Source organism: Pelophylax lessonae (assembly GCF_965119305.1).
Source record: "Pelophylax lessonae genome assembly, chromosome: 13".
NCBI classification, from domain to species: Eukaryota; Metazoa; Chordata; class Amphibia; order Anura; family Ranidae; genus Pelophylax; species Pelophylax lessonae.
Genome location: NC_138780.1, coordinates 14,723,054 through 14,746,037, shown reverse-complemented (window position 1 = coordinate 14,746,037; position 22,984 = coordinate 14,723,054). Strand labels below are relative to the sequence as shown.

General features: G+C 48.8%; 1 protein-coding gene across 2 annotated transcripts in view; it reads left to right on the top strand.

Moving 5' to 3' along the window:
* Positions 1 to 22,355, top strand: part of APH1A (aph-1 homolog A, gamma-secretase subunit) — a 30,768-nt gene extending 8,413 nt beyond the window's left edge. Inside the window, exons 4-7 of one of the 2 annotated variants that reach the window (XM_082275464.1) lie at positions 2,655 to 2,777; positions 3,170 to 3,297; positions 6,279 to 6,402; positions 22,187 to 22,355. In XM_082275464.1, the coding sequence (XP_082131590.1) occupies positions 2,655 to 2,777; positions 3,170 to 3,297; positions 6,279 to 6,402; positions 22,187 to 22,197 (386 nt within the window). In that variant the 3' untranslated portion in view covers positions 22,198 to 22,355. Of the gene's footprint in view, positions 1 to 2,654; positions 2,778 to 3,169; positions 3,298 to 6,278; positions 6,403 to 22,139 lie in introns of both variants that reach the window. The other variant, XM_082275463.1, reaches the window with a different exon arrangement.
* Positions 22,356 to 22,984: the final 629 nt, after the last annotated feature.

The following is a 22,984-nucleotide window of genomic DNA, read 5'->3' as shown; positions in this document are numbered from 1 at the left end:
TTTATCCTTTGAGTTTTTAGCAGAAAGCTTTAATAGTCAGAAAATCTGAATATAATTAGGATTATTGCACCCACACACTTTAGGCCTCCTACATGCGGCTGTTCAGTCAACACATCGGGTTCCAGTGGCAAGAATCATTCGACTCTTGCAGCTGAAATGACCGGTGCATGTGAATAGCGCCTCTGTTTGCATGTAGCCACGCAGCATAGCCTAACCGGCGGTTAGGGATGGATGTCGGGGCCTGGACCCAGTCGCTAAAACGGAACGGACAGAGGGCGCACCAGCCTAGCGCATTATCTTTAAAACAATTTATTAAAATAAAATAGCAAACACATTGTATTCACAAAACAAGTTGGAACACGGGCAAACATGTGCAATCAAGGACCACCAAGACTCTCCACTGGGCTTCCTCTGCTGATGCAGACCGTGGTGGGATGTGGACCTCCAAAGAACCGCTAGCCTGGACCCAGTCAGCTGTATCTAGACTCAGACATCTGTATCTAACCATAGATAACCGATTGGGCTGTGGCTACATGTGAACAGCTGTCAGCCTTTCATTAGTTTATATAGTCTGAGCAAATGTCACTATACTCATTTACATGTCGTTTCAGTTGCAAGGATCCGCTGATTTTTTTGCCACTGAAATCCAGTGTAAGTGGCTAATTTGCCATGTGCAGGAGGCCTTAGTCATCATAGTCTAAAGCAGCGGTCTCGAAACTGAGGCATGGGAGCCCGATGAGGCCCTTTGCTTGCTTTTATCCGGCCCTTGGGGCACCTTTTCATCCACTGATACCAACAATTGGGCGACCAGTAAAAGGGGCGCAGTTCCCTCCCTGCTGGGACCAGTAAAAGGGGCGCAGTTCCCTCCCCGCTGAGATCAGTGAATAGGGGCGCAGTTCCCTCCCTGCTGGGACCAGTAAAAAGGGGCTTAGTTTCCTCCTGGCTGGGACCAGTAAAACGGGGCGCAGTTTCCTCCAGGCTGGGACCAGCGGAAGGGGGCGCGGTTTCCTCCAGGCTGGGACCAGCGGAAGGGGGCGCGGTTTCCTCCAGGCTGGGACCAGCGGAAGGGGGCGCGGTTTCCTCCAGGCTGGGACCAGCGGAAGGGGGCGCGGTTTCCTCCAGGCTGGGACCAGTAAAACGGGGCGCAGTTTCCTCCAGGCTGGGACCAGCGGAAGGGGGGCGCGGTTTCCTCCCGGCTGGGACCAGCGGAAGGGGGGGCGCGGTTTCCTCCCGGCTGGGACCAGCGGAAGGGGGGGCGCGGTTTCCTCCCGGCTGGGACCAGCGGAAGGGGGGCGCGGTTCCCTCCCGGCTGGGACCAGCGGAAGGGGGGCGCGGTTCCCTCCCGGCTGGGACCAGCGGAAGGGGGGCGCGGTTCCCTCCCGGCTGGGACCAGCGGAAGGGGGGCGCGGTTCCCTCCCCGGCTGGGACCAGCGGAAGGGGGGCGCGGTTCCCTCCCCGGCTGGGACCAGCGGAAGGGGGGCGCGGTTCCCTCCCCGGCTGGGACCAGCGGAAGGGGGGCGCGGTTCCCTCCCCGGCTGGGACCAGCGGAAGGGGGGCGCGGTTCCCTCCCGGCTGGGACCAGCGGAAGGGGGCGCAGTTCCCTCCCGGCTGGGACCAGCGGAAGGGGGGCGCGGTTCCCTCCCGGCTGGGACCAGCGGAAGGGGGGCGCGGTTCCCTCCCGGCTGGGACCAGCGGAAGGGGGGCGCGGTTCCCTCCCGGCTGGGACCAGCGGAAGGGGGGCGCGGTTCCCTCCCGGCTGGGACCAGCGGAAGGGGGGCGCGGTTCCCTCCCGGCTGGGACCAGCGGAAGGGGGGCGCGGTTCCCTCCCGGCTGGGACCAGCGGAAGGGGGGCGCGGTTCCCTCCCGGCTGGGACCAGCGGAAGGGGGGCGCGGTTCCCTCCCGGCTGGGACCAGCGGAAGGGGGGCGCGGTTCCCTCCCGGCTGGGACCAGCGGAAGGGGGGCGCGGTTCCCTCCCGGCTGGGACCAGCGGAAGGGGGCGCAGTTCCCTCCCGGCTGGGACCAGTAAAAAGGAGCGCGGTTTCCTCCCAGCTGGGACCGGTGGTGAAGGGGGCGCGGTTCCCTCCCGGCTGGGACCAGTAAAAAGGAGCGCGGTTTCCTCCCAGCTGGGACCGGTGGTGAAGGGGGCGCGGTTCCCTCCCGGCTGGGACCAGCGGAAGGGGGGTGCAGTTCCCTCCCGGCTGGGACCAGCGGAAGGGGGGTGCAGTTCCCTCCCGGCTGGGACCAGCGGAAGGGGGGTGCAGTTCCCTCCCGGCTGGGACCAGCGGAAGGGGGGTGCAGTTCCCTCCCGGCTGGGACCAGCGGAAGGGGGGTGCAGTTCCCTCCCGGCTGGGACCAGCGGAAGGGGGCGCGGTTTCCTCCCGGCTGGGACCGGTGGTGAAGGGGGCGCGGTTTCCTCCCCGCTGGGACCAGCGGAAGGGGGGCGCAGTTTCCTCCCCGCTGGGACCAGTGGTGAAGGGGCGCGGTTCCCTCCCCACTGACATTGGGACCTTTTGTCCTCCCAATGACCACAGTCCGGCCCCCCTAAAGTCTGAAGGACAGTAAACTGGCCCCCTGTTTAGAAAGTTTGGAGACCATTGCTCTAAATAAAAGTATCAGTACAGATAATAACATGACACATCTTTTTTTCTCGCAGTATCCGGCTTCTCTTTCGGGATCATCAGCGGAGTTTTTTCCGTAATCAACATCTTGGCGGATGCGGTGGGCCCTGGAATTGTGGGGATTCATGGCGATTCCCAGTTTTACTTCCTAACTTCAGGTATGGCAGACTGGGCATGTTGGTGAAGTCACATTTAGCAGCTCATGTTGGTGGGTTTTTCCCAAATAGTTTTTCAGGATAGCCCCACCCGCAAAGTAAACAGTCCTAAGAGGAGGTCCCCCCCCCACTTAGTTTTAGTGTTTCCTCCGGCATTACAGGAGAAGGTACTGCTGCACTTTCTCGGGTGCCTTGCTGGGATGATGTGGCTCCTCCTTACCTTTTATTTCCTAAAGTGCTTCTAAAGGCTGAAGGTTTTTACTTTAATGCATTCTGCTGCTGTTGTGAAAGATAAGAGAAGTTCATTGTTGAGATTTTACATTCATTTTAACAGACTTGTCTTCAATAAATAGATTCATGGAGTGCTGTGATTGATTGATCTTCCTCTGTTCCAGCATTCCTGACCATGGCGATTGTTTTCCTGCACACCTTCTGGGGTATCATATTCTTTGCCGCCTGTGAAAAGCGAAAACCAATACACATTGCAGGCGTGGTCCTCTGTCACCTGGTCACCTCCGGGCTGGTGAGTTCATGTCTAAGTTGAATAAATGTCATTAGGGGTTCTTCACACGTGGAGGTTTGGGGAAGAAACCCCCCCCCCCCCCCCGCCATGGTTGAGCCACAGTTTTACCACTCTCCAACCGCTACCCCCCTTTAGCTGCAGAGACACAGTGGCTGGGCTCCACAACAAGTATTCTAATTCCGGTCACTATCAGTGGGCACAGCGCAGTCCAATCAAGTGAATTACTGTCAGTGATTACCACATGCTAGTGCAAGGATCAAGGGGTTAAAGCGTTTGTTACACTAAGAAAAAAAAAATGGATCCTGTTCCCTTAACCGCTTAAGGACCGCCCCACGTACATATACTGCCGCAGGGCGGCCCTTAAAGCACAAAATTATTTATCTGTACATGATTTTGTTCTTCTGCTCTGGAGCCCTGCCCCTGCTTTGATTGGACACAGCGGGAGCCAATCGGTGGGTCTGGCGGATGTGATGTCCGCTGGGAGAGAGGAAGAATGGCGGTCTGCCTATGTAAACACTGTTCTGCCAGAGAGGAAAATGGAGATCTTGTGTTTCTGCTAAGCAAAGAACACCGATCTCTGTTTTTCCTTTAGTCAAAGCACCTCCCCCCACAGTTAGAAAACATTTATAGGGAACACATTTAGCCCTTTGCCTCTATTAATCCCTCCCCTGCCAGTGTCATACAGTGGGAGTGTAATTAACTGTCAATCATACTCTTGGCCTTCATTATTGCTAGATCCCATCAGGGTGATTGTTTTAATTCGAGACAAATTGTGTTTTCTATAGTATATACAGTCTTGTCTCCTTAGACTTATTCAGCTGGAGACCAATTGCCTTGGTCATGTCACATCTGAATCTAGAGCACTGGTCCTTTCCCCATTGGGCAGGTTTTTTTTTTTTTTCTGGTCATCCATGTCTTTATGGACCTTGCTTTGTGCACTGGTCCAAACCATTTGGTAGAGGGGGGATTATGGTGTGGGGTTGTCTTTCAGGGTTTGGGCTTGGCCCCTTAGTTCCAGTGAAGGGAACTCTCTTAAGGAGTCTTCCAGAAGCACATTTGTGAGGCCTGTCCCTGGTCTAACTCATCCTAAAGGTGTTCTATCAGGTTGAGGTCGGGACTCTGTGCAGGCCAGTCAAGTTCCTCCACCCCCAAACTCTCACCCTTGTCTTTATGGACCTTGCTTTGTGCACTGGTCCAAACCATTTGGTGGAGGGGGATTATGATGTGGGGTTGTTTTTCAGGGGTTGGTGCATAGTTCCAGTGAAGAGACCTTTTAAGGCGTCAGCAGCATACCAAGATATTTTGGACAATTTCATGCTCCCAACTTTGGGGGAACAGTTTGGGGATGGCCCCTCCCTGTTCCAACATGACTGCGCACCAGTGCACAATAGGGATGGACGATTATCGACAAAGCCGATATATCGAGGGCCGATATGCACTTTCCTTGATATATAGGAATCGGCACCGGAGGTTGCCTATATTTTGAGAGAGTGCATGTACCGGAGTGATGCCTGCAGCTAGAGGCTATCACCCCGGTACCGGCGTCCATAGCCGACGGTCGGCAGTCTTGTAATGACAATCGATGCGGCTGAGAAGCCGCTCGGCTGTCATTACAAGGAGCGGAAGGGGACGTCCCCCCCCCCCCCCCCCCCCCGCCACTTTCTGCGGCTCGTCCGGATCTCCCGTCCCACCGGGAGACCCAGGCAACCAGCCTGCACAGCCGCCGAAGACCCGATCAAAGCCGCAATCGGCTCTGATTGGGTCTCCATGCAAAAACCTGGAAGTGTCATGACATCAGTGCCGGGTACTCTGCGCCAGATTCAAAGCAATGACAGCATTCAAAACAGCCAAACTTGGTGTTTTGAATGCTTTTAAGTGCAGAGCAGGGGTTTGGGGTCTTTTTAGACCCCCAGATCCCTCCACAAGAGTACCGGTCAAGAAAAAAATAATTTTTTTTAAATGTATGGAAATATCAGCGCATATTGGCCGATACCGATATGCATTGGCCAAAATATCGGTATCTGCAACAAAAAAAACGATATTGGTCGATCACTAGTGCACAAAGCAAGGTCCATAAAGACATGGATGAGCGAGTTTGGGGTGGAGGAACTTGACTGGCCTGCACAGAGTCCTGACCTCAACCTGATAGAACACCCTTTGGGATGAATTGGAGCGGAGACTGCGGGCCAGGCCTTCTCGTCCTAACATCAGTGCCTGACCTCACAAATGCTCTTCTGGAAGAATGGTCAAACGTTCCCATAGACACTCTCCTAAACCTTGTGGACAGCCTTCCCAGAAGAGTTGAAGCTGTTATAGCTGCAAAGGGTGGACCAACTCAATATTGAACCCTACAGACTAAGACCTGGGATGCCATTTAAAGTTCATGTGCGGGTAAAGGCCGGCGTCCCAATACTTTTGCTAATATAGTGTATGATCCTGGCACCTGCACCCGAAGCCGATTGAAGAATTGGCTCAGGTGAGGACATCGCTGGATTCCAGGACAGGTAAGTGTCCTTATATTAAAAGTCAGCAGTTACAGTATTTGTAGCTGCTGAGTTTTATTTTTTTGGAGAGCTCCTCTTTGAGTTTAGTTCTGCATTAGCTGACCCGCCAATGACAGAAGGGAGATGCTTGAGAACTATATGTTCGGAAGGTCGGCGCTTATCGATCATAGAAACATTTAAGACACCATTGACGCATTTCTTGCCACTGCAATTGGCTACTTCAGAAAAAAAAAAAACATGTATCGGCCTATAATAAATTTAAAAACAGAGTAGGTTATTACATGAATGGGTGTATAAAAAGATGATTTTTACATGTAGGAGTGCAGTGCCAGAATTGGCCCGGTATGGAAATGGTTAAAGCTAGCCAGTGCAGGTTTATAATAAAGCGGTACATCCGGTTGTATATACTTGTATGCGCGAATATAGTTCAATTAAGATTTAATATATTCATAAAATGTGTCATTTCCCTTCTTGCAGACATTCCTGAACCCGAGGTACGAGGCCAGCTTGATCCCCATATACATCCTCACCCTCGGCATGGGAGTGTGGGCTTTCATAGCATCGGGAGGCAACCACCACAACATACGCAAATGCCTCGCTTGTAAGTATAAGGGTCTTTTTCTAGCAGCAGCCGCCTAACCACTGTGCTGGCACAAGATGGAGGTCTGTTACCCTTCAGTTTATTGAGGGATGGGTTTCCTCCAGAAAGAGGGCAGCCTATCACCGCACCAACACTAAATGCACAAAGGCACCAGTGCCCAGGAGGGGGTTGGGAGAGGGGGATATGTAGTTTACATGAACAGTTATGGGGTGACCATGAGTGAGATGGAAAGCCCGTATTCTTTATAGATTAGTGCTCAGTATTTTCCTTTTAGCCATAGTGAACGGTTATGGGGTCCAAATGATCCCCTTGATAAAGGGGATCATTTGGACCCCGTAACCGTTCACTATGGCTAAAAGGAAAATACTGAGCACTAATCTATAAAAAATACGGGCTTTCCATCTCACTCATGGGTTGGCCATGTTTCAGAAGGGGTCTAGTCTTCTAGATTCTGTGCTGAGCCTCCTTTATATGTAAATACCTAATTTTGTAGTGAACTGGGAAGGGAAGAGTGCAAGGTCTCCTACATTCATTGATTGTGTCTTCGATGATTAAAGCTGAATTGCAGTAATTCCGCTCCTTTGTAAAAAAAAAAAAGGAAAGCAACATTGTGTTAAGTCCAAGGAGGTGCGTGGGATCTCCTGAATTTATCGCTATTATCTATATCTGACAGGTTTATGGCACGGGGCTGTGAGAGCAGAAAGGCACACAGATCCGTTATGCCAGTGGTTCTCAACTCCCACTAACAGGCCAGGTTTGCAAGATAACTGAAATACATTCACAGGTTATATAATTTGCTGCTGAGTGATTGCAGTATTCTAGTCTGCATCTCCCCGAGGTAATACTTCAAATCTGGCCTGTTAGTGGGACCTGAGGACCGGAGCTGAGAACAACTGCACTATGCCCACCCCTCCCTTCCGCTGCCTATTCACAGAAGCCTATGTATTTTTTTGAATGGGTTCACATAATACAAAGGCTTCTGTGATTAGGTGAAGGAAGGGGTGGGCATTGCAGCTGCAGCGACAGTTGAAGATGCTCAGACCTGAAGGATCCTTGTGGGGCTCATGGAAATACAGCAGAAAGCTGTCTTCCTGAGTGAAAGCACATTATGAATTAAGTCAAAGGAGGTGCATGACCTCTTATGAACTTATCTGTTATTTATATCTGACAGGTTTATAGTATTCTTGAAGACAGCATAGTCTGCATCTCCCCAAGGTAATACTTAAAATCTGGCCTGTTAGTGTGCCCTGTGGAAAGGAGTTGAGAACCACTGTGCTATGCCCACCCCTCCCTTCTGCTGCCTATTCACAGAAGCCTTTGTATTTTTTAAATGAGTTCACGTAATACAAAGGCTTCTGTGATTAGGCGGGGGAAGGGGTGGGCATAGCAGCTGCAGCGACTCTACAGTTGAAGATGCTCAGACCTGAAGGATCCTTGTGGGGCTCATGGAAATGCAGCAGATAGCTGTCTTCAGGAGTGAAGGCACATTATGAATTAAGTCCAAGGAGGTGCATGACATCTTCGCAATGGATCTGTTATTTATATCTGACAGGTTTATAGTATTCTGGAAGACCGCTATCTGTAAGATATAAATAATAGAGCTATATTCAGAAGATGTCATGCACCTCCTTAGACTTAACTCATAAAGTGCCTTCATCCTGGAAGACCGCTATATGCTGTATTTCCAGGGGCCCCAGGCTTGTCCTTCAGGTCTTTGCATCTTCATCAGTAGAGCTGCTGCAGCTGCTATGCCCACCCCTACAAAAGCCTTTGTGTTATGTGAACTCTTTCACAAAATACAAAGGCTTCTGTGAATGGACAGTAGTGGGGAGGGGTTGGAGAAGCTGCTCTGTGTGCCTTTCTGCTCTCACAGCCCTAAGTGTCTGGAGTGTCTGCTCTCACAGCCCTAAGTGTCTGGAGTGTATCTCCGGGCAGGGCCATAAACCTGTCAGATATAAAGAATGAGAGATAAGTTCAGGAGATGTCATGCGCCTCCTTGGACTTGACTCATAAAGTGCCTTCACTTTTTTACAAAGTGGATGAAGTCAGCTGCTGGAATTCAGCTTTAAGGTATGAATGGCAAGAGAATCTTGGTAGATTTGGACACTGTCATTCTCTAACTGCTTCAGTTATCCAATAGGGAGCCTGGGAATGCATTCTTACTGAGTAGTGTGCTACCTGTGTCCACTTGGGTAAAGCACTGCACCATTCCACCCATCCTCCTGGGAGCACTCATGCTTTGGAATGATCTGTTTTGGTAGGCCTTTTGTCCCTACACCTCCCCCCCCCCCCCCCCCAATATTCCTCCCTGATGCAGGGCTTTTAAGGATACATGTTCATAGACCTCCAGCAGCAGGGGATATTGGCCCTTCTCTGTAAGGCTGGTGTGCTAGTATCATGGGGGTTGGGGGGCCGCTGTACTCTAGAGCAGGGGTCTCCAAACTTTCCGAGCAAAGGGGCAGTTTACTGTCCTTCAGGCTTTCAGGGGTGAGACCGTGGCCAGTGGGAGCAAAAAATGTCCCGACATTATTGAAAGAAAACTGCCCTATCATTGGTGTGTAGTAGTGCCCCAAGGACCAGATAAAGGCAAGCAAAAGGCTGCAGCCGACCCCTCAGGCCACAGGTCAGAGACCCCTGCTCTAGGGGATTGCCACTCCTCTGAGACCCCTGCTCTAGGGGATTGCCACTCCTCTGAGACCCCTGCTCTAGGGGATTGCCACTCCTCTGAGACCCCTGCTCTAGGGGATTGCCACTCCTCTGAGACCCCTGCTCTAGGGGATTGCCACTCCTCTGAGACCCCTGCTCTAGGGGATTGCCACTCCTCTGAGACCCCTGCTCTAGGGGATTGCCACTCCTCTGAGACCCCTGCTCTAGGGGATTGCCACTCCTCTGAGACCCCTGCTCTAGGGGATTGCCACTCCTCTGAGACCCCTGCTCTAGGGGATTGCCACTCCTCTGAACCACCAGCTTTTCCATGTGTACCAAGTATAAAATCTTACAGCAGTGTTAAAGTGGAAGTCAAGGCAACCAAATAAAGAACACCGTTCAGTCAACACCTTTCCAGTATAAGGTTAAAAACCTTTTATTTTAAAAATTGCGACACTTAACGTCAAATTGTCTCATAAATTTTAGGTCCTATGACCCTGCCAGCAACCTTCCTATTATAAAAGATTGTTAGGAATGGCTACAGAAGCTGTAGTTAGTAGTGAGATGTAATTGCACAATACTGAAAGGAGATTTGCCCTTCAGGTCACTCCTTAGGCTGGACACAGGGGGCGGTATTGTGCTGTGGGTAGAGATGGGTTTCTGTGCACACTGTGAGTAATGGCAGAATTTACTTTGCTGCTGTGTCACCACTGGAGCTGAGGGGAGAGATTTAGGTGGCTGATGTATGACTACTGCTGGCTGCAGCGTTATAATGTAAAAGATCAGCCACTCGGATTAGGGAATAGAATTTCTGCAGATCAAAGAAAATCTTGCCTTGACTTCCAGTTTAACAGCGAATTTCTTCTTCTTTCTTCCTCCGTCCTTTCTTTCTTCTTTTCCTTTTTTCTTTCTTTTTCTTTCTTCTTCTTCTTTTCCTTTTTCTTCTTTTTTCTTCTTTCCTTTTTTCTTTCTTTTTCTTTCTTCTCTCCTTCTTTTTTCTTTCTTTTTTCTTTTTCTTTTCTTTCTTTCTCTTTCTTTTTCTTTTTTCTTTCTTTCTCTTTTTTTTTCTTTTTCTTTTTTCTTTCTTTCTCTTTTTTCTTTCTTTTTTCTCTTTTTTTCTTTCTTTTTCTTTCTTCTCTCCTTCTTTTTTCTTTCTTTTTTTCTTTTCTTTTCTTTCTTTCTCTTTCTTTTTCTTTTTTCTTTCTTTCTCTTTCTTTTTTCTTTCTTTTTTTCTTTTTTTCTTTTTTCTTTTTTCTTCTTCTTTTTTTCTTCTTTTTTCTTTTTTTCTTTTTTCTTTTTTTCTTCTTTTTTCTTTTCTTTTTTTCTTCTTTTTTCTTTTTTCTTTTGTCTTTTTTCTTTTTTCTTTATCTTTCTGTTTTTTTTTTTTTTTTTTCCCAAGGCCCCTTCACATCTTCATTATTTGGTCAAACGTGTGTGGACCCCTGACCATCACAGCAAATCATATGTGGAAACTCTGGTATTTCCAATGAAGGGTACTGTTACTACAGCATACAAGGACATTTGTTATACAGTTTTGCACCTCCAGGCCTATGGTGGGATAAGGCATGACTGGGCCCCATGTGTACAAAGCCAGCTCTATAAAGAATTAGTTTGAGCGTGGCGTATAAACTATCGAGTGTCCTGCACAGAGCCCTGATCCCAACCCTATTGAACGCCTTTGAAATAAATTGTGAGCCAGGTCTTCTCATCCAACATCAGAACCTGACCTCACCCTTTGGCTGAATGGGCACAAATTCTCCCAGACACCCTTCCAGGAAAGAGTGGAGGATGTTTTTAGCTGCAGATGGAGAGGGGGCAGCTCCATATTAATGGCCATGATTTTAGTACTGGATGTCCTTTAGGGTCCTAGATCTGTGATGGTCCGGTGTCCAAACGTTTTCAGCATATGGTGTATAATGTGTATTTTTGCATGGGGTGATTTTTGCACATTACCATACAATTGTGAAAGGATCCTTTTTATTTAAAAAAAAAAAAAAAAAGAAGCTTTGTGAAGGTATCCCCACCGCCAGGGAAGTGCCTCAGTTTAACGGATAAGTTCACCTTTCAAAAAAATAAATAAAAAAATGCGCATATATATATATATATATATATATATATATATATATATATATATATATATATATATATATATATATATATATATATATATATATATAATATACACACACGCAATTGTATTCTATTCAACTTTTCTCTATCGCTCATTGACAGACGTAGTCTTCTTGATTCTCAAGAGCTGGGTTATGTTGTCTCCGCAGGAGTAGGACTAGGCAGAATGACAAAACGTTCTGGCTCCACCCTAGGGGGCAGTCCCTGAGGGTATATCCTCCCTCTCTCTGCTACAGGGAATCAGTTTTTTTCTGTCTAGTCAGGAGTAAGGACCTAAGTTCCTTGCTGGGATCTTTTGGTCCTGGCAAGACTTTTTTTCTTTAAGAAAAAGACATTTTTTAGGTAGTTCTCCAGTGTTTTTTTCCTGTGAGATCTTCAAGCAAAAATGCCGGACTGGGCGACACTTGTGGTCACCCCAGCCGGCCTACGAGCGCGTGCAGACCAGGCATTGCGCTTGGTCGGCCGCGACATATTCAAGTAAGTATGCGGGGCCGGGCGACGGGCTGGATGTGAGATCCAGTGGTCACCCCGGTTTCTGCCTAAAAGCGCGTGCAGACCAGTGCGCTGAGTCGGCCGCGACGGAGTCCCAGTAAAGGGACTGACTTTGCGAGTTAAAAGCTCGCTTGGACGCCAGGACCAGAGAGTCGAGGCGTCCACAAACCCCCACCTCGGTGGAGAGGGTATTATGAAGAGAGGGTGCCTGTCGGTTCGGTATGGTGAGTAAAACGTTCCCTTTTTTCCTCATTTATGAGGCAGTATATATTATGGGCCCCTCCATATATGGTCAGTATATATCTGACACTTACAAGTCCCCCTTGTAATACAGCATGTGTTTGTGGGAAGTGGACTTGGTTCAAGAGCTAACACTCTACCCAGCAGACTGTAACATTACAGCAAACATAGGAGGTATAATCCTACCTTATGTGCAGTGTATCTCTGTAGATCCATATGTCACCTCTCAGCAGAGTGCAGGTGGATGTGCTGGGAAGACGATATCGGCGGTCCGCCGCCATTTTGCCGTAGACCGTATGCATGTATGTCCTCAGTCACGCCGGCCGCCATGTTTTTGGAGTCTTATGTCTCTTCCATGGGGGCGGCCATGTTTTGTGAGCCCAGCTTCCTCGTGGAGGGCTGGGAACGCCCGAAGGCGTACACAGGGGGCGGAGCCACGCCTTCTGCCCGGGAAAAAGCAAACAGCTCCTTCCAGTCTGTGTAAGACAGACGCTGGCTGCAGTTTGTTGGAAACTACACTGCATCGGTTGGTGAGCCTTGGGGGTCCCTCTCTCTCTCTCTGGGATCGAGAAGCAGGTACTCTGAGGGGCGCTATTGCGCTAGGGGGAGACACACAAAAAAAAAAAAAAAAAAGAAAAAGTTTTTTTGTTTATTGCTGGCAAAAGTGTCCTGTATTAACATGGACCCTGCCACTCATGTATCTCCTCCGGATCCCCTCGAGGGGTCTGCGGGATCCTCCAGCACCCCATTGACAGTTGAATCTTTGTCAGCCATTATGGAAACTTTTGTGTCCCGGGTGGAAGTGGCTTGTCAGGGACAGGGCGCAAGAAAGCGACCCCCGCCTAACCCCTTATTATCTGAGACCTCGGATTCAGACTCTGAGCCTATTTCTGCAGTTGCAGGTACTTCATCTGGTATTGGTGTCTCGGGTCCTGTCTCTTCAGACAGTGAGGAGGATGTTTCGGCATCCGCCATAGCCCGAGAGGAAGCGTTGGTAAACGCACTCATTGTATCTGTTCAAGAGACTTTAAGGTTACAGGGTATTCCATCAGAAATAGCTGAAACTGAGATCCCTTTTGGGACTAAAAAGCGCATCAAAGTGGCAAAGGTTTTTCCATTGCCCAAATGTTTTGGCAATCCAATCGATGAAGAATGGCGTCTGCCAAAACGCACTTTTAATATTTCCAAACGCATTGACAGGCGTTATCCGTTTGAGGAAACCCTTATTAAGAAATGGACAGAACCACCTGTGGTGGATTCACCAATCGCTAGATTGAATAAAGCCACGGTTATTCTTTTAGAAGACGCTCCGTCTTTTAAAGATCCAGTGGATCGCAAGATAGAAGCTATGTCTCGCACCATGTTTTCCTTGATTGGATCAGCTTTCAGGCCAATAATTGCTATTGGTTTGGTTTCGCAGGCTGTAACTGAATGGACCAAGTGGTTACGCCGGGACTTAGATGAAGTCCCTCAGGCGGTATCAGATTTGTTGGAACAAATGATACAGGGGTTACAGTTTGTATGTGATGCGGCGTTAGACGCCACTCCATTAATGGCGCGAGCATCAGTCTCAGCAGTGGTTCTCAGGCGTACACTGTGGCTAAAAGGTTGGATAGCCGACCAAGGTTCCAAAAAAGCATTGGCTAATATCCCCTTTTCAGGAGAGCGTCTATTTGGGGCCAACTTAGATGAGATCATTAAGGATCTCACCGGTGGAAAAAGCACCTTTTTACCGCAAAATTTTAAAGGTAGAGGAACTCGTCAAAGACGAGGGCCTTCTTTTTCTGCTCACAAGAGGTTTTTTCGTCCAGCGGGTGAAAAAACTAAGTCCTCCAAGGTTCCTACAGGAGGCGTCAGGGGTCGTTGGTCGGGTAAGCAAAAGCCCGCCCCCTCCAGACCTGAAGATAAACCATCCAAAGCCTGAAGGTGCGCCCCCACCCATAACTGGGGTGGGGGGACGTCTTCGCCGGTTCCCGGATCCATGGCTTTCCAGAATCCCGGACAAATGGGTTTGCGAAGTCATAAGGTCAGGGTACAAGATCGAGTTTCGATCTCTCCCACCGGCGCGATTCTTCCCTTCCAATATCCGACTATCTCCGGATCGTCTAGAAGATCTGCGGAGAGCAGTCACAGATCTACTACAACAAGGAGTGGTAGTCCACGTTCCTTGGACAGAACGGTTTCAAGGGTTTTATTCAAACCTGTTTACAATACCCAGGAAAGAGGGCAAAGTGCGTCCAATTCTGGACTTAAGAGCACTCAATTCTTTCGTCAACATAAGAAGATTCAGAATGGAGTCCATTCGCACGGTAGCAGCCTTCCTGCATCCAGGGGATGTCTTAGCGTCCATAGACATCAAGGACGCCTATCTTCACATTCCCATTTTCGCAGGACATCAGCGTTTTCTACGCTTTTCCGTAGAGGAGAACCACTATCAGTTTGTGGCGTTACCTTTCGGTCTCGCCACGGCTCCGCGGGTCTTCACAAAAGTGTTGGCCCCTATGTTGGCACTTCTGCGCCAAAGAGGTATATCGATTCTAGGTTACCTAGACGATCTTCTGCTTCATGCAGAGTCTCCTCAGACCTTGCTACAAAACATAGAAATTACTATGATTTCTTTACAGGAATTCGGGTGGCTGGTGAACCAGCAAAAGTCTTTTCTGGTTCCCACCCAGAGGCTCGAATATCTGGGTCTAATTCTAGACACAGTCAGGACAAGAGTGTTTCTTCCGGTAGGGAAACTTCGAAAGATTCAATCAGCAGTCCAGTTGTTACTGTCCAACAGCTGGTCTTCCCTTCGGACTTGCATGAGGGTTCTGGGGTTGATGGTGGCTTCATTCGAAGCAGTCCCATTTGCCCAGTCCCATACCCGAATTCTTCAGCAAGAGATTCTCCTCAGATGGAATCGGAATCCGGAATCCCTGGACAATCAGATACGATTGAGCAAACAGACCAGAGAGTCTCTGGTTTGGTGGCTTCGGTCTCCAATGCTCAGCCAGGGAAAGTCATTTCTGCCAATATATTGGATGATAGTGACCACGGATGCCAGCCTATCCGGATGGGGAGGAATTCTCGGTCAATTATCTGCCCAGGGACTTTGGTCCCCGGAAGAATCCAGATTACCGATAAATGTATTGGAACTGAGAGCGATCAGACTTTGTCTGATTCACTGGACCGAGCAGCTCCAGGGCAGCCCGGTTCGGATCCAGTCGGACAATGCCACGGCCGTGGCTTATGTCAATCACCAGGGGGGCACCAAGAGTGTCCGAGCGGCCAAAGAAGTGGCTTGCATTCTTCGCTGGGCGGAACGATTTGTTCCAGCAATCTCTGCGGTGTTCATTCCGGGGGTGGAGAATTGGCAGGCAGATTATCTCAGCCGTCAGACCCTGGATCAGGGGGAATGGTCCCTCCATCCAGACGTTTTCCACCAGTTGTGCCTACGGTGGGGCACACCGGATGTGGATCTGTTGGCATCACGATTCAACAGGAAAATTCAGAGATTCGTGGCTCGCTCCCGCGATCCTCTAGCAGAAACCGCAGACGCACTGATCGCCCCGTGGGGGCAATACCAGCTAATATATGCCTTCCCTCCTCTCGCGTTACTGCCAAGACTTCTTCGCAGGGTAGAGGAGGAAGGAATCCCAGTAATCCTGGTAGCTCCGGACTGGCCTCGTCGAGCTTGGTATGCCGACATGGTCAGACTGGTGGCGGACGTCCCGTGGAGACTTCCTCTCAGAGAGGATCTACTGTCTCAGGGACCGATCTTCCATCCTGCTTTACGATCGCTGGCTTTAACGGCCTGGCTATTGAGACCCAGGTGCTGAAGGACAAGGGATTGTCAGCTTCAGTTATTCCTACTCTAGTTGAAGCAAGGAAAGCGACTTCCAGAAAGATTTATCATCGCACATGGAAGGCCTACATTGCATGGTGTGAACCTTTGGGGTTCCGTCCTCGGTCTTATTCGGTTAGTCGAATATTAGCTTTTCTGCAACAAGGGGTTGAGCAGAAACTGGCCTTGAGTACTATCAAGGGTCAGGTCTCAGCATTAGCCATCTTCTTTCAGAAGCCTTTGGCTACTCATTCCTTGGTGCGGAATTTCATCCAGGGGGTGCGACATCTGGCTCCGCCAGTGCACGCGCCGTTACCCCCCTGGGATCTTAATTTAGTGTTGTCGGTTCTTCAGAAACCTCCCTTTGAAGATATTAGGGAGATTCCTCTACCCACGTTGTCCCAGAAGGTGGCCTTCTTGGTGGCTATTACTTCTGCACGCAGGGTGTCAGAGCTGGCCGCATTATCTTGTCGTTCACCATATCTGGTGGTTCATAGAGATAAGGTGGTTCTTCGTCCGAATCCATCCTTCCTACCAAAAGTAGTTTCAGAATTTCATCTGAATGAAGAAATTGTATTACCTTCCCTGTGTCCTAAGCCCAGTCATCCTCGGGAATTTGCTTTGCACTCCTTGGATGTGGTCCGGGCGATCAGGGTATACTTGAAAACGACAGACTCGTTTCGCAAGACGGATTCACTTTTTGTGATCCCAGATGGACCCAAAAAGGGGTTGCCTGCATCTGCCGCGACCATTTCTAAATGGATCAGACAGACGGTAGTACAAGCTTATTCTATTAAGGGTCGGGAGCCCCCGTTCCCTGTTAAGGCGCACTCCACTCGGGCACTTAGTGCGTCATGGGCCTTTCGCCATCAGGCGTCAGTGGTCCAGGTGTGCAAGGCGGCTACCTGGTCGTCGGTGCATACCTTCTCTAAACATTATAAAGTTGATGTAATGGCATCGTCTGATGCCTCATTTGGCCGCAAGGTTTTGCAGGCCGCAATTTGAGGAGACCAGTGGTCTACCTCGAGGGTTTTTTTTTCCGTTGGAAAAATTTTTCTTTAGCCTCATTCTTTGTTTATAATGAGCCTTTAAAACTTCTAGTTTGGCACCGGTTGGGCCTTCTAGATTGGATTTGATTTTGTCAATCCCACCCCTCATTTGTGGCACTGCTTCTGGATGTCCCAGCTCTTGAGAATCAAGAAGACTACGTCTGTCAATGAGCGATAGAGAAAAATGGATTTTTGTAAGAACTTACCGTAAAATCTTTTTCTCTTAAGCTCATTGACAGACGTAGTACCCGCCCCTCTATCATTGAGTTGGGTTGGGTTAATTTCTCTGTACTGCTTTAAACAGAACTGATTCCCTGTAGCAGAGAGAGGGAGGATATACCCTCAGGGACTGCCCCCTAGGGTGGAGCCAGAACGTTTTGTCATTCTGCCTAGTCCTACTCCTGCGGAGACAACATAACCCAGCTCTTGAGAATCAAGAAGACTACGTCTGTCAATGAGCTTAAGAGAAAAGGATTTTACGGTAAGTTCTTACAAAAATCCATTTTTTAATATCATGAATTTAAAATTAATATGAATTTATTGTTGGCCATTATCGGCACCCGTCACCTTTTTTAAAGTGGTGTTAAAAGTGCTTATTTGGTCAGTTAAAAAAAAAAAAAAAGGCACCTCGCCGTTAAAATTAATTGAAATTGCAGCAAGAACGCATCAAGAATGCACCCGCGTCGCGGTTTTGATGCATTTGTGTCATGACTTATGAAAAACACCCTAAAAGCAAGGGAAAATCGCAAAAAAAATATCACAGGTGTTTTTTTAGCAGCCATTATCGGCATTTTGTTTTTCTTCCGGCACAAAGCTGAAAGCGCTATTTTTGGATGATGATTTTCGGCGGCCGAAATTTCGGTGCAACGCTAAAACATGGCGGAGCTCCGGCTGCATCATTCAGTGCTCTATGAATATATACAGGTCCTTTTCAAAAAATGAGCATATTGTGATAAAGTTCATTATTTTCTGTAATGTACTGATAAACATTAGACTTTCATATATTTTAGATTCATTACACACAACTGAAGTAGTGCAAGCCTTTTATTGTTTTAATATTGATGATTTTGGCATACAGCTCATGAAAACCCAAAATTCCTATCTCAAAAAATTAGCATATTTCATCCGACCAATAAAAGAAAAGTGTTTTTAATACAAAAAAAGTCAACCTTCAAATAATTATGTTCAGTTATGCACTCAATACTTGGTCGGGAATCCTTTTGCAGAAATGACTGCTTCAATGCGGCGTGGCATGGAGGCGATCAGCCTGTGGCACTGCTGAGGTGTTATGGAGGCCCAGGATGCTTCGATAGCGGCCTTGAGCTCATCCAGAGTGTTGGGTCTTGCGTCTCTCAACTTTCTCTTCACAACATCCCACAGATTCTCTATGGGGTTCAGGTCAGGAGAGTTGGCAGGTCAATTGAGCACAGTAATACCATGGTCAGTAAACCATTTAGCAGTGGTTTTGGCACTGTGAGCAGGTGCCAGGTCGTGCTGAAAAATGAAATCTTCATCTCCATAAAGCTTTTCAGCAGATGGAAGCATGAAGTGCTCCAAAATCTCCTGATAGCTAGCTGCATTGACCCTGCCCTTGATAAAACACTGTGGACCAACACCAGCAGCTGACATGGCACCCCAGACCATCACTGACTGTGGGTACTTGACACTGGACTTCAGGCATTTTGGCATTTCCCTCTCCCCAGTCTTCCTCCAGACTCTGGCACCTTGATTTCTGAATGACATGCAAAATTTGCTTTCATCCAAAAAAGTACTTTGGACCACTGAGCAACAGTCCAGTGCTGCTTCTCTGTAGCCCAGGTCAGGCGCTTCTGCCGCGGTTTCTGGTTCAAAAGTGGCTTGACCTGGGGAATGCGGCACCTGTAGCCCATTTCCTGCACACGCCTGTACACGGTGGCTCTAGATGTTTCTACTCCAGACTCAGTCCACTGCTTCCGCAGGTCCCCCAAGGTCTGGAATCGGTCCTTCTCCACAATCTTCCTCAGGGTCCGGTCACCTCTTCTCGTTGTGCAGCGTTTTCTGCCACACTTTTTCCTTCCCACAGACTTCCCACTGAGGTGCCTTGATACAGCACTCTGGGAACAGCCTATTCGTTCAGAAATTTCTTTCTGTGTCTTACCCTCTTGCTTGAGGGTGTCAATGATGGCCTTCTGGACCGCAGTCAGGTCGGCAGTCTTACCCATGATTGCGGTTTTGAGTAATGAACCAGGCTAGGAGTTTTTAAAAGCCTCAGGAATCTTTTGCAGGTGTTTAGAGTTAATTAGTTGATTCAGATGATTAGGTTAATAGCTCGTTTAGAGAACCTTTTCATGATATGCTAATTTTTTGAGATAGGAATTTTGGGTTTTCATGAGCTGTATGCCAAAATCATCAATATTAAAACAATAAAAGGCTTGCACTACTTCAGTTGTGTGCAATGAATGTAAAATATATGAAAGTCTAATGTTTATCAGTACATTACAGAAAATAATCAACTTTATCACAATATGCTCATTTTTTGAAAATGACCTGTGTGTGTATATGTATGTGTATGTATGTGTGTGTGTATATATATATAAACATTTTTTTTATCTATATAGAATATATATATATATATATATATATATATATATATATATATATATATATATATATATATATATATATATATATATATATATATATTTTATATATATTTATCTATGAAAAAAAAAAATATATATATATTTGAATAAAAAACATTAGTTTCGGCCAAGTGCATCCTGAATTTCCGGTTTAGCCACCAAAATGTTCATTTTCGGTGCACCACTACTGCGTTTTCTTGAGATTCCGCCATCGCCCCACCCCCTTTTCAATGCTAAAACGGGGGGGTGCAGGGGTCGGTACATTTGTAACGCATTAAAACCCTGAATATAGGTGTGACTTATTGCAAAAGGTGAACTTATCCTTTAAACAACCTGTAGGGTTTACCCCCCCCCCCCCCCCCCAAGATATCACAAAAAGACCACTTGAAATGACACTTATACCTTTTATATACATGCAGTATATGTAGCTGCAGCCTAAATTGAACCTGTCTCTTGTTTGGACTGATTAAAGTGACATTGGGTGCCTCCACATATCTTTATCTTCCTGAGCTCCTTTGCAGAAGAAGGCCCCAGTGCCTTTCAGCTCCTACTATACAAGTGCTCTACTTGACCCATTTATTATCGTGGCTGATCCGCACTCATGGTGGCGCCATCAATGCGGAGTATGGCTCCAGCTATAGTAATAATTGTGCCAAGTAGCGCTCGTGCGCAGTAGCAGTTGGACGGGGCTGCCACTTTCTTCTCCTGAGGCTGTGTAGAGCTAGACAGGGCTGCGAGATAAAGGAAATCAGCTTCCACTGGGGGGTGGGATAAGATATGAAGGGACACATTTTTAAAGTGGTTGTAAAAACAGAAGGGTTTTTTTTTTTTTTTTCCCAAAAAAATTTTTTTAATTGTCCAATTCTTTTTCAGGTAATTTAGAGCAAGCGGATGGGGAAAAGTTCTTTTTGAGGGTGGAACTCCACTTTAATGCATGAAGTGCTGCTTTCCCTTCATACTCACCTGAGCCCAATCTGGATCCATTGGCTTAGAGACAGCAGTGGGATCCATTGGCTTAGAGACAGCAGTGGGATCCATTGGCTTAGAGACAGCAGTGGGATCCATTGGCTTAGAGACAGCAGTGGGATCCATTGGCTTAGAGACAGCAGTGGGATCCATTGGCTTAGAGACAGCAGTGGGATCCATTGGCTTAGAGACAGCAGTGGGATCCATTGGCTTAGAGACAGCAGTGGGGTCCTTCGGCTTAGAGACAGCAGTGGGGTCCTTCGGCTTAGAGACAGCAGTGGGGTCCTTCGGCTTAGAGACAGCAGTGGGGTCCTTCGGCTTAGAGACAGCAGTGGGGTCCTTCGGCTTAGAGACAGCAGTGGGGTCCTTCGGCTTAGAGACAGCAGTGGGGTCCTTCGGCTTAGAGACAGCAGTGGGGTCCTTCGACTTAGAGACAGCAGTGGGGTCCTTCGGCTTAGAGACAGCAGTGGGGTCCTTCGGCTTAGAGACAGCAGTGGGGTCCTTCGGCTTAGAGACAGCAGTGGGGTCCTTCGGCTTAGAGACAGCAGTGGGGTCCTTCGGCTTAGAGACAGCAGTGGGGTCCTTCGGCTTAGAGACAGCAGTGGGGTCCTTCGGCTTAGAGACAGCAGTGGGGTCCTTCGGCTTAGAGACAGCAGTGGGGTCCTTCGGCTTAGAGACAGCAGTGGGGTCCTTCGGCTTAGAGACAGCAGTGGGGTCCATTGGCTTAGAGATAGCAGTGGGGTCCATTGGCTTAGAGACAGCAGTGGGATCCATTGGCTCCCCCTGCTGTCAATCACTGCCATTGAGGAGGGGGCAGGGTTGAGCCGCACTCTGTGTGTCTTATGGATAAAGCCTGGAGCAAGCCCGCATGAGAAATGGTAATGGTTATGCACAAAGCAGCCCGATTCTCCTCGTCTCGGGTCCCCCTGGCCTTCTCTCACCCACCATAGCAAACTTCTTGCTATGGTGGGTGAGAGAAGGCCAGGGGGACCGGAGACAAGGAGAATCGGGCTGCTTTGTGCAATACCATTACACAGCGCAGGCCTGTATACCATTGAAGAAAAAAAATAAATTAGAATCACTTTAACAAAAATCTTCCCATAAGATTTTATTTGCATTTATTATGCATTTTATGTACCCCTGAATAAAATGTAACCTAGTGGAGACATCCCGAAACCCTGAGACTGCAGCTGGGCGCCGCCATATTGGATGGGATGTCAGCAGACTCAGAGCTGTCACTCTACACTTTATAGTATTTCCTTTTACTCTCCCCCTGGCAGCTACACAAAAGTTTGTTGTCCCAGAAGCAGTCACTGCGGGAGGTAGTGAGTGAAGTTGCATTTTAAACTTGTCAGACAAGTGACTTTATTTGCTTCAGTGCATTGGGATTAAATGTATAAGTGTCATTTGAAGGTGGCAAAACCCCTGAGGTGTGTGGTGTCCTTTGATAAACCCCTCCGCTGCCTGCCATACACATTCTAAAGGGATTCATATGTTTTACTTACTTGGGGCCCTATTTGTTTTTTTAACGCATGATGAGTCTGGTATGTCCCATAGCATCTAGGTTGTCCTGTCTCCCAATGCAGGATGGGAAGTAATGGGTGTTTGTGTATACCGTTATTGGAGGGTTGTTAAGTTACACCCATCCTAGAGGCAGCGCAGGGGTTTTTCTGCCGAACCCCACCCCCTGACCTCCCCCCATCCAGCGCAGTGCTTGGTTTTGCCCCATGGATAGGTAAAACAGGAACTGTTTTGTTTCTGCAGGGAAACGGCAAGAGTGTAACCAGGTTATGGTCTATTCTGCTCTTCAGGTGCCCAGTGAGGATTGAGACCCACCCAGCTCAGCTGCCGTGCAGCCACCAACAGACACTGAGTCACCATTCAAGTGCTCCTCTCTCTCCCAGAAGCCGGCTCCCCTTTCTAAAATCTGGCCCAGGCCATTAAGACTACTCTCCTCTCCCTTCTTCTGGCTCCCCTTTCCCCTCCGCTCCTCTCAACCCCCTCCCTCTCTCTCCACTCTTCTCACCCCCTCTCTCTCTGCTCCACTCACCCCTCCGTTCCCCTCATCCCCTTCTTCTCTCTCCACCCCCCTCTGCCTCTCGCTCCTCTCGGCCCCCCCCCCCTCGCTCCGCTGCTCTCCTCTCTCCTCCCCCTCGCTCCGCTGCTCTCCTCTCTCCTCCCCCTCGCTCTGCTGCTCTCCTCCCCCTCGCTCTGCTGCTCTCCTCTCTCCTCCCCCTCGCTCTGCTGCTCTCCTCTCTCCTCCCCCTCGCTCCGCTGCTCTCCTCTCTCCTCCCCCTCGCTCCGCTGCTCTCCTCTCTCCTCCCCCTCGCTCCGCTGCTCTCCTCTCTCCTCCCCCTCGCTCCGCTGCTCTCCTCTCTCCTCCCCCTCGCTCTGCGCTCCCCCTCCTGCTCTGCTATTTTCCCGCCCTTCTCCTCGCACTACTGCTCTCCCCCCCCCTCGCTCCACTCATCTCTTCCTTCTGCCCCCCTCCCTCTTGCTCTGCTCCTCTCCTCTTCCGCCCCCTCTCGCTCTGCGCTCCCCCCCCCCCTCCTGCTCTACTCTGTTCCCGCTCCCTGTGCTCCTCTCCCCCCTCCTTTTCTTTTTTTTTT